Genomic DNA, 11,007 nt, shown 5'->3' with positions numbered 1-11,007 from the left:
ATTTTGCACACATAAGATTAGAATACCGGAATAAAAATAAGTTATCTCTTATTCCGAAAAAAATAGTTCTTCGCGAGGGCTCGCGATAAACGTTTTCTTCGCAGACGAAGTCGCGGGAAACTGCTAGTTCAATATAAGCCATAATTGATAGATAAGCTGACTCTTAGCTGACTAATCAACGCTCAGCTCGAAACCTTGGACTTAGAAAGCGGAAATTGTACATACTATTACGATGTATTGCGTAGACAACGGAAATGGGTGGAGTTTTTAAATTTCCATAGGATGGAATTCTTCTACAGGCATGAAGCCACGGCTATGAGCTAATGAGAAACCTGTACCTATATAAACTCAAAATAATAATAAAAATACCTTGCTAAGTAAGCTTGTCTTGCGAAGTTGTGCTATCATTATACATAGTGTCAATGTGACATTATAAAATATTGCCAGCATCATAAAAAATATAGCACATTACAGCCAAGTTACAAACAATGATATTACATAAAAACAGGAGGGATATAGGTAGTGCCACGAGAGTTGAAGTGTTACACACACAGCTACAAAAATAACTGATTCCTTGGGTCAGTCGAGTTCATAAACTACTATAGCAAAAATTTTATCAAAAATATCTGGGCACGCTTAGCCTATATAACCAATTTAACAACTTCGCGCTGCCACCGTTCATCCACCATTACCTCCCATATTTTGTCTTCTAGATTTTTCTATCATACAACGGCAAAAACCACTAGATACTGGCAAAAATGTCCTCCGGTGGACAAAACCAATTTTTTTTAAACCAAACTAACTAACAAGTATACGTTGTCGTAGCTTCCTGTCGCTGGCTTAACTTTAGTAAATATTCGAACGCACTAGTGCTTTTGCGGTAAAACATTTCACATTGGATCATTGTAATATTTTGTTTATATAGGGGTGGCATGATAAGTGTGCTACCTATGTAATTAATTATATATTATTTAAAGAAATATGTAAAATGTAGTGTCTAACTTTTTCTTGGCATTTAAACTTTTGTTTTCGGTATATCTACTCTTATCCTTAATTGTTATGACTACAAGTAGTACAGTCGATTGTTTTTTTGTCCCGCCCTTGCTTGTAACTTTCGGTCACGTCTTTCTTTGACCTTTCAATGGTTCTATCTAGTTCTAGCAGGTATCATTTATAAAATCCGTGATTATTTGGTTTATTCCATTATATAAGAATACCTTTCAACGAATATACATATAGATATAAATAAGAATTGCTCGTTGAAAGGTATATATATATTTATATATATATATATATATATATATCCCCAAAATTTTATATATATAATTTCCGAGATCTCGGAAACAGCTCCAACGATTTCAATTAAATTTGGTATGTGAGGGTTTTCGGGAATGACAATTTGGCTTAAATCTCTCAAAGTTTAAGGATAGGTATCCCGTTATCGACTTTGTTTTTTCCAGGAGTTTTGTCCACAAATCCATTATGTATGATAGCAACGTTAATCACACTGTAAAGATAATACACTCATACTTCCACCCTTACTAACAATGATACGAAAGTAATTCTGTCTATGTTCTGACATATTCTTGGGTGTTCGTGACCTTAACTCTGGTGGCACTACCCATATTGTAATGTTAGTGTTTCTTTTTATCATTCAAATAGGAATGTATTTTTAACTGAATATTGTATCGGTCTCACTTTATTTAACTGTATATTTTTTTTAAATGTAAGTAGGTATGATGACCACATGGTCCCAAAGGAAGACCAGAGTCGTTCGCAAGACCGGCAGATTGCTGATTTGGGACCATTTCGTGACATGATGACTATTTTTATTATTTTTATTCTTATCCATTCTTTCCATGTTGTCACAAATATAAATGTTTTCTTTCTTTGCTTTTCTCTTCTTTTCAAAAGTAGCTTATGTGATATTAAAGACGTCCAGCTATCTAAATACCAATTTTCATCCAATTGTTAGTGTCAGCAAGTAACAAACACATACACACTCATATTATTAGTAGGATAAATTTTTATGAAATATTTTTCAGAATGAATAAATTTCTTTACATTTTCTTTCTTTTGTTTCTGCAAAAACTACTTTCCATTTTACAGGTCTTGATCCAGCACGGCCGCTTGTCTCCGGCTATGGCTCGCGCCTGTTCCGTCTGAGTCGGGACGACGCTCTAGTGGTGCAAGTGATCCATACCAACGCCGGGTTCCTGGGTGAAACAGGCCTGATAGGCCACGCTGACTTCTGCATCAATGGAGGCACGACGCAGCCTGGCTGCCAGGGGCATTTTATGCGTGAGTATTAGTATTGGGTATGTTTTGTCAAAAACTGGCCAAAAGCGTACAGCATCGCTGTGCAGTGTAGGTTTTTTTTCAGATTTTTTAAGCCAAGACTTTAGCCAGTAGAAGTAAAGCGGGGTTAGTCGCAGTAGTTCCTTTAGTTCCCTTCTTTTCATACTATGTAATAATTCTCGGCTTGGACACTCGACTTAACAAAAAGAATACTTGAAAAAATAATGTTTGGGCATTTACCAAATGGATTCCTAGAACGGAAAATTGACATAGAAATTCACCAACCTATCCAACGATATTCATACTATTTAACCGAGAAAGAAAAAACCATCTCCCCGCTACGTGTAGCTGAAGGAGAGAGTAAAAATCAATCTTATATTAAATTCATAAAGACTTTGACATGGAAAATATTTTCTGACTTTAACTATACCCAAGAAATAGTTTGACAGCTTTGATACATACGTAAGTAGACTTATGCAAAATTGCAGCTCATCATCATTCATAAATATCAGTCATCTCCGTGCTTCTAGAACTACTTCCTATAATAGTTCCAGGCCTCACCTACATGCTGGTCAATGTGATCATACTTTACCTCTTATACACCTTTTTTTAATAATTAAGAAAATGGCACTTGCTTATAAAATTCCTTTTGCGTTTATAGGAATAGCTCGATGCAGCCATTTCATGAGCTCCTGTTATTTCGCGGCCAGCGTGCGTCAGAACCGGAGCATCCGGATGGTGGGGGTGCCCTGTGACTCCAACTGCCCCAAGGACCGGGGTCGCTGGGGAATCAGACTGGACCGGCGAGCCGTGCGCCTTGGCGAAGCCACCCCTGATACGTAAGTTTGCAGGTGGTAAGACTTTTTAACTCCTGACGAAAAAAAGTGAGGTAAGTTTGAAGCCTATGTCTGTCGGTCTGTGGCAGGCATCGTAGTTATCAAACGGATGGACGGTTATTAGTTTTCTTTCATTAAAATCGATTCAGCCGTTTTTGAGATATTGATGTTTGAAATGACGATTTTTGAGATTATTTGGTGTTTTTTAATATTTTCGGAAACAAACTATTTGTATTTATGATTACCGTCAAAGTTACCTACGTAGCCGCCTTTTTGTCTACCAAATGGATTCTTATTTAAAGTGTTGTGTGCTAGATAATGATTTTAAGTTATGAATGGGGCTTTCCATTCGTAGGCGCTTATTACAGATATTTGGTTATTCAAGTACGATTTTTATCTCAATGTGACTTGCAGAAGATTTTATAAGTAATACATCATTTAAAGAAATAAAGATTAGATTGTAGTTATCTTAAACGATTTGTTTTCTTCCAGGTGTCGAGGCATGTACTGCGTAAGCTTGGATCACGAAGAAGCATGCCCATTTGACTAACATTACATCGAATTAAGTAAGTAATTTATTTAAATTGTACATACTATACCTAATTTATTTTAAAATCTTGATTTAATAATTTATTTATAATGTTTCTAAGAAATAAACTTGTCAGGTTATTTTTTTTTGTTTTATTTCTCACAAAAATATATCGAAAGTTCTTTTACAATGATTATTTTCAACAGCATGATTAAAATGTTCTTTCTTTGATTTTAATTTCATAACTACATATACCTTGTATTCATTATTATTTCGGACTCATTGTGACCTACAGTATTGTGCATGAAAAATTGCAGTTGTCGTTGTACAGATGTGCCCGAAACACTTATTCACTAGATTTCCGTAGAAGAATCTGCCCCCAAAATAGTTGTTAGCTATTTGGTCCTATATCAACTTTACGCGAGTTGTGACCCTGGAAAAAGTGGACATATATTAACTTATAAATTGTCAATTACGAGAAACTTCATTATTATCTTTTCGGGATGAAATATGCCAAACCTGAGCAAAGACCCGAGTTTCTAATGATTTCGGATGCGCGGAGTTCTTCAACTAAAGGTATAAAGTGGCAAGCTCGGGTTAAAACTCGGAAACATCGCTTTATCCCAGAGATAAGACAAAGCTAGATTGATTATTTGCGTCCCTGAATACCCCCACTTAGTAAATGTTATTGAAATCGTTGGAGCTATTTCGGAGATCCCTGAAATAAACAAGATTTTTTCGGTTAAAATTAGATAATACCGAAGTTACACCTAAAATGCAATTGTGCGTGCATTTTCTTTGTTGCGATGTCGTGTGAAAATGAACTCTTACCTTCATGATCATGCAGTTTTTGGTAACATTGTACATAGATGCCAGCAAGGGCCTCAGAAACAGATGTTCGCAAGGTTTGCTCATCTGAAATCTCGCCAACTCTTTGTCATTTGATGATGTCACGATTTTCCCCTGTAAAATGGGAACAAAACACCACTAGAAAAATACCCTTTAGATATTCATAAAAGTTGTGTTTTCAGTTAGTGCTCTGAACAAACATTTTGTTTTGACCAAGTGTTTGCTGTTCTGCCGATGTACAGTCAGCCAATTGATTCCTAGGCCACCACAGCCTTTACCAAAAGGAATGAACGATTGCTCGCTCAGATCAGAACTGTTGTGAACTAAGTGAAAACAAGTCACAAACGTCTTATAAGAAATGTGTGTTTTATTTGTATCGACAATACAAACTGAAATATAGATGCATAGAAAAACCAGAAAAATAAGACCAGCGCTGGGAATCGAACCCAGGTCCTCGGCATTCCGTGCCACGTGCTATACCACTACACCACCACTTTTTGTATTTTCGATATGGGTTTTACGGGATGACCGTAAAAGAAACAAACATTTAGAATTGAAATAAAAAATACAAAAGATTCCAAAAAAACAATCTTTGTTTTATTTTTATCTGGCAAGGATAAAATGTCAAAGTGATTTAAAGAGATAAATAAAGTCATCATTAAAAAGTATAATTTTAATGAGATCTCTATGCATTGTTTATAAAATAGCTTCAAAACGGCTAAATTTATGATAAACTTTTGCCCTGTTTTTAAATTATTTGGCGATAAAAATACACACTAAGTAAATAATAAGTAAACTACTCAATTAATTTACCTTTGTCGGTGCACAGTTTTTAAGAACTTGTAGCTCCAAGTGTAGAATGCATCACCTGTAACGTGGCCTTTTAAATCGGTGCAGTCTTTAGTCTTCGGTCCGGAACATATCACCAGAGAATTTATCAGCAAGTTGAAAGGTCCCGCGAGTTGATATCGGTATCGGATAGTGTGAAAACGCTCTTACCTCTTACCGCCTCTTTAGTATAGAAACAATGAGCACAATCTCTGTTTATGCATGGTTAAAGATGCGACCAAACCGCTGCTTTAAAAACGGTGACGGTACGGAATCGCAGCGACGCATCGTATGCGCACCGTTTTTTTTTTGCATGCTTTCCACACCGCTGCTTAAAATACGCAAACGGTGCGGAATCGCAGTGACGTCCCGTAAACGTCACGACTTTTGTTCGGTAAAGACCTGAAGTTTACGACACGTCACTGAGATTCCGTATTTTAAGCAGCGGTGTGGAGAGCATGCGACAAAAACGGTGCGCATACGGTGCGTCACTGCGATTCCGTGCCGTCACCGTTTTTTAAGCAGCGTTTTGGTCGCACCTTAATGCAGTGCTCGTCAAAAGGTGATAATAGGCGCAACAGTAGCAAGGGGGTAAATTTTAAAGGAAAGCTTCTATACCACATAAGTTCTAAGTTTATTTTATAACTAGATGAAAGTATAGTTTAATTACATTGGTACCTTACTTAACCTTAATTATGTGTTAGTTAATACTTCTTCCTAAAAATTAGACGTGGTTAACATAGCGTATATATATGGATTATGTAAGTACAGTTAATTAATGTAATTAATTTTAAAATTCCTACGCCCCAACAGCCATGGTGGCCTAGTGGTTTGACCTATCGCCTCTCAAACAGAGGGTCGTGGGTTCAAACCCCGGCTCGCACCTCTGAGTTTTTCGAAATTCATGTGCGGAATTACATTTGAAATTTACCACGAGCTTTGCGGTGAAGGAAAACATCGTGAGGAAACTTGCACAAACCTGTGAAGCAATTCAATGGTGCGTGTGAAGTTCCCAATCCGCACTGGGCCCGCGTGGGAACTATGGCCCAAGCCCTCTTGTTCTGAGAGGAGGCCTGTGCCCAGCAGTGGGACGTATATAGGCTGGGATGATGATGATGATGAACAGGGCCAGACGCGATACAAACGTTTGCGTTCGAAAACCGTGGCGTTAGTATTGAAACAAACGCAAAGATCTTGTGTAATGTTAAAACTTGCTGGCTTCCTTGCGTTTGCTGAGCGTTCGACTTGTGTTTGTATCGATACAAACGAGCGCAAAAAAACGTCGTGTAGGAAGGGCCCTTAGAGCCTGTCCAGGGGGAGCGTTTTGCGCGCGAGGGCACTCGCGCATAGACACACGCGCGTTCCCGAGGTACTAGAGCTACATACACCCCGTCCAGATGCTCTCGCGCGCTTAGCATGACCCTATTTATTATGGTCGACCATATTGTCGTCAGCTCATCTTACGTTGGAAAACAATTTCTACGAAATATCCATTTTTTTCTTCTTTGAATTGACATATCTTTTTATATGTGATCCGATTCGAATGAAACAAACATTAAATGTTAATCCAAAGCAAGGACAACACATCAGTGAAAACTGCATCCTTCTACGTTGAGTGGTGACTAAGATTAGCGTGTGCAAACGCACAGGCAAACAGACAAACAGACAATAATTCTAAAAATCATTATTTTGGGTTCTATTGCGCTAATATAGGCCCAAGTAATAGTTTTTCTAAAATATTTCCAATGAATAGACACCGACTTTCTACAGATTTATTATATGTATACAATATTATAGAATACTTAGATATAGATAGAATAGAAGAAGATAGAGTCGGCGGTCCTTGTAAAACGGCCTATTTTATAGTAAAACAAAGTGTTACTTGCTTTAACATGGTACTGTGATATAGAAAATGATCGCTCTCTACCTACGAGTATAAATTAATCTTTGTGCTATAAAAATGGCTTTAAAATTTATTGGGATTTAGGAGTGATTACCTTATCTGATGGCAAGCTTGGCTGCGTATGGTGAATTTGACCATTATCTTGTTAAATATAATAATGGTGTAGAACAATTGTTTTATTCCTAAACATAGCAATCAGAGAAGAGCAGATGTAGGTACACTAGAACCAACTGAATCGCACGTCGGGCGCGCTGTGCAGCGGAGGATGCTGGCACTGCCAAAAGCGCAGCCTTAGGTATCGGCAATTTCGGCAAAAAAATATTTTGTTTTACAAATAAACAATTTTACTCGCAAATGTGATGAAAAACATTGTATGTCGCACGGGTGGTACTGGAATTACGAACATTATCGACTCATAAAAGCCCTCAGTCTTCGACTTCGGGCTTCTAATAGAAGCTCGTTCGTAACTCCTCACTTACCGTCCTTAAGACACAATGTACTATTTAAATCAAACAAAAAATTACGAAGATGAAGCTCGTCAAAGTTCAGAAGTGGGGGCCAAAAAGTGTCACACTGCGTGACGTCACCCAAAACTACATCTTTCAATTTTTTTTTAATAGTGAAAAAAATACATGTCTTATATTTATTGATAGTCTAACAGACGGGCTTATTAGATTTGGTTTATATTTTTTTCAGGACACTAGCCCATTTTGATTATAGAGAAATTTTCTAATAATTAAAAAACATAATACCTACATAACAAATAACTGCCTATTAAAAGTAGGTACAAGTTTGAAAAACCGGCCAAGTGCGAGTCGGACTCGCGCACGAAGGGTTCCGTACCATTATCTATAGGTACAACATTTGACATTAGAAAAAAACGGCAAAAATCGCCTTTGTTGTATTAGAGCCCCTTTAAATATTTATTTTATTTTAATTTAATTATTTATTTTTAAAGTAAATAATACAACTAAAATAATGTGTGATAATTTAAGCGTACTTGGTTTAATAAGGGAAATAATAAGTGGAGCGACTAAAGTTTTCTTCAACATCTGCAACGGAACGTCTTTTTTGTATGTAAGCAATGGGTTAATAGAACAGCTTCTAATATGCCATCTTTTTACAATGCCAGCAAATTCTGCAAAATCGCGCGCTAATTTACAAACACTAATTAACATAACTTAGCTACCGATAATTATATATTATCTTCAAAATAATTAGGTACTTGGCGCTTCAATATCCGTGTGCGTACATATTAATTTAATCAATATCATATCTCAATAAGGAGCATTGTAAATAATTACTTAGCAACTAAATCAATATTAATAACTCGTCTTCTTTTAATAATGAAAATCAGCAACACACTACGCGGTGCGCTGCGTGCGCGGGAATGAGAGCGCGCAGGCGCGGGAACCGGCCGGCTTCGCCAGTGAGCGTGCTGCATTCAGAGTGTCGCAACGAGTTTGTTTACAGTTATGGACATGATTTAGAAGTGCTTCTTGATTAATTTAATTGTAAAAACGTTGTAATGGTGGTTTTAACGACGATTTTTTAACATGTCGATTAAAACTGAGGTCCCCTTATACTTTTCCGATGACGATTTGGAAGAAGTGCAGCAACCAAAAAAAAAACGTGGTGAATCTAAACAATGGATATTTGTGGAAGAATTTATAAGTGTATGTGCGGCCGAAAAAGCAGTGGAAGAAGAAAATTCATGGTCCATACTAACTACCCATTTGACATATGATGGTAAAAAACGATTTTATAGGTGCAATAAAGTGCCACGAAAGGGAGAACAGTGTGCTGCACAGTTATATTTGTTATTTGACACGAACTCGGACGCGGTGTTATTGTATCGCACGGATTGTGAGCATAATCACGATTCCATCAAAAGTAGTTACAATTTTGGTATTTGCGACGAAACTAAATTGGAAATTAACAAACTTTTTGACCTCCGCTTAAAGCCGAAAGCAATTTTAGGCAATCTAAATAAGATAGATAGAATTAAAATACCTACAAAACAGCAGCTATATAATTATTTGGCGTACTGCAGGCGTATAAAGTATGAAACGTCCTCAATTCACCTCGGCGAGTTAAAAAAATGGGTTATTAGCCGCACAAAAATTCCTGACGACGATAATGAAGTTTTTGTAATAGCCTACCATATCATGGAAGCTGATCCTAGCTTTTGCTTCGTTTTGTCTTCGAAGAATTTATTAAAAAGATGTCTTACTGTCAAAATCTTACATGCAGATGCTACTTACAAATTAATTTGGCAGGGGTTTCCTGTTTTGGTAGTTGGGACAAGTGATAAAAACCGGAAATTTCATCCTATTTGCTTGACAATATCTACATATGAACGTAAAGTAGACTTTGAAACGGTGTTTAAGGGATTAAAGGATAGCATTTCATCCATTTTCTCAAATGCATTTGAACCGAAAGTTTTGGTATGCGACGCCGCAAAAAACATTCAAGATGCTTTTATTGACGTGTTCGGAAAAGAAACAACAGTTAGAATGTGTTGGGCACACGCTAAAAAGCAGATATGCACAAAATTGGATCAAACAACTAATGAAAGTCTCCGAAAATCAATTTTGCAAGATATAGACGCATTGCAGTGTGCTACTTCTCCTAAAGTGTTTACTGCCGCTTCAAAGGATTTCTTAAGAAAATGGCGAGAGCAAAAGACATTTGTGGCATATTTCAAAATAGAGTGGCTCACGAAAAACCCTAACTGGTATTTAGGTGCAGCACCAATCTTATCACCTACGACTAACAACGCTCTCGAATCTTTTACTAGGGTCATTAAAGATGAAAATACTCTCCGTGAGCGTATACCGTTATCCCGTTTTCTAGTGGTCGCCAAGGATATGGTTGCTAGCTGGACACAAGAGGCATTAGAAGAACACTTTGCAATCACACCGGAGGTCAATTTACCTGCTTGGACCGCCGGATATGAATGGGCTAAAAAAGATTACAAAATTAGTATAATATTGTCAACACCAACAACTAATACCTACCTGGTCCCGGGTGACGACTTTATGAAAACTACTACAGCGGAAAAAACATATAACGATTTTGACGAGTACAAAGAAGTGTTTTTTTCTTATTGGAAAACAACGTTACCAAAAAAAGAAGAAGAATGGGTTCATGGGATCTGTGAATGTCCCGAATTTCACAGCAAGTATTATTGCAAGCATTTGTTGGGTTTAGCCATCAGAATGAAATATGTAATCCCGCCTCCAGAAGCAAAAACACAAAATAATAATATTACCTTGAAAAGAAAGCGTGGGAGGCCAACAAAAGCACGAACCCCGTTGATAATACAATGATTATTATTATTTTTTTCATTATTTGATTGTCTTAGTTTATGTGCTAAATTTAAGGTTACAGTTTAAGCATACGTTTCGCATTGCCACTAAAGTTAATAATTTGCAAATAAAATGATTATTTGATTTTTAAAGGTGCCCCTTATTTCGCATAACATTAATTGTCCTTATATGAATTCGTAATATCGCATAATATAATTATGCTTTAAATCGAACTTGTATGGTTATAAAATAGTATAAAATATTAAGTATAATAATCATCATCCCAGCCTATATACGTCCCACTGCTGAGCATAAGCCTCCTCAGAGGTGTGAGCCGGGGCTTGAACCCCGATCATCTGCTTGAGAGGCGATAGGTCAAACCACTAGGTCACCACGGGGTATAATTAAAATAGGCATACATTATTAATTAAGTATAACTTATTTGTTATAAAA

At 36.9% G+C, this 11,007-nt stretch overlaps 2 protein-coding genes and 1 long non-coding RNA gene across 5 annotated transcripts in view; 2 read left to right on the top strand and 1 right to left on the bottom strand.

The window, feature by feature from the left end:
- Nucleotides 1–3,781, top strand: part of LOC141432126 (phospholipase A1-like) — a 40,030-nt gene extending 36,249 nt beyond the window's left edge. For 2 of the 3 annotated variants that reach the window (XM_074093572.1, XM_074093571.1), the window contains exons 6-8: nucleotides 2,110–2,301; nucleotides 2,960–3,137; nucleotides 3,627–3,781. In XM_074093572.1, coding sequence (XP_073949673.1) covers nucleotides 2,110–2,301; nucleotides 2,960–3,137; nucleotides 3,627–3,684 — 428 coding nt within the window. In that variant the 3' untranslated portion in view covers nucleotides 3,685–3,781. The remainder of the gene's footprint in view (nucleotides 1–2,109; nucleotides 2,302–2,959; nucleotides 3,138–3,626) is intronic. The other variant, XM_074093569.1, reaches the window with a different exon arrangement.
- Nucleotides 3,782–4,033: 252 nt separating this feature from the next.
- On the bottom strand, nucleotides 4,034–4,844 carry LOC141431623 (uncharacterized). The gene is made up of 4 exons (XR_012451736.1): nucleotides 4,713–4,844; nucleotides 4,495–4,626; nucleotides 4,183–4,381; nucleotides 4,034–4,096 (listed from the first exon to the last, which is right to left on the bottom strand). It is a non-coding gene; the product is annotated as an uncharacterized lncRNA (long non-coding RNA).
- Nucleotides 4,845–8,665: 3,821 nt separating this feature from the next.
- LOC141431622 (uncharacterized) lies at nucleotides 8,666–10,706 on the top strand. Its single transcript, XM_074092802.1, has one exon. It carries the CDS (start codon nucleotides 8,800–8,802, stop codon nucleotides 10,573–10,575), a length of 1,776 nt encoding a protein of 591 aa, XP_073948903.1. The 5' UTR covers nucleotides 8,666–8,799; the 3' UTR covers nucleotides 10,576–10,706.
- Nucleotides 10,707–11,007: the final 301 nt, after the last annotated feature.

Source organism: Choristoneura fumiferana, chromosome 10, assembly GCF_025370935.1.
Source record: "Choristoneura fumiferana chromosome 10, NRCan_CFum_1, whole genome shotgun sequence".
NCBI lineage: Eukaryota > Metazoa > Arthropoda > Insecta > Lepidoptera > Tortricidae > Choristoneura > Choristoneura fumiferana.
Note: the sequence above shows the minus strand (reverse complement) of the source record. Positions and strands in the feature narration are given on the sequence as shown.

Coding starts and splice junctions, on each gene's coding strand:
- LOC141431622 (XM_074092802.1), top strand. CDS start 8,800: ATGTCGATTAAAACTGAGGTCCCCTTATACTTTTCCGATGACGATTTG.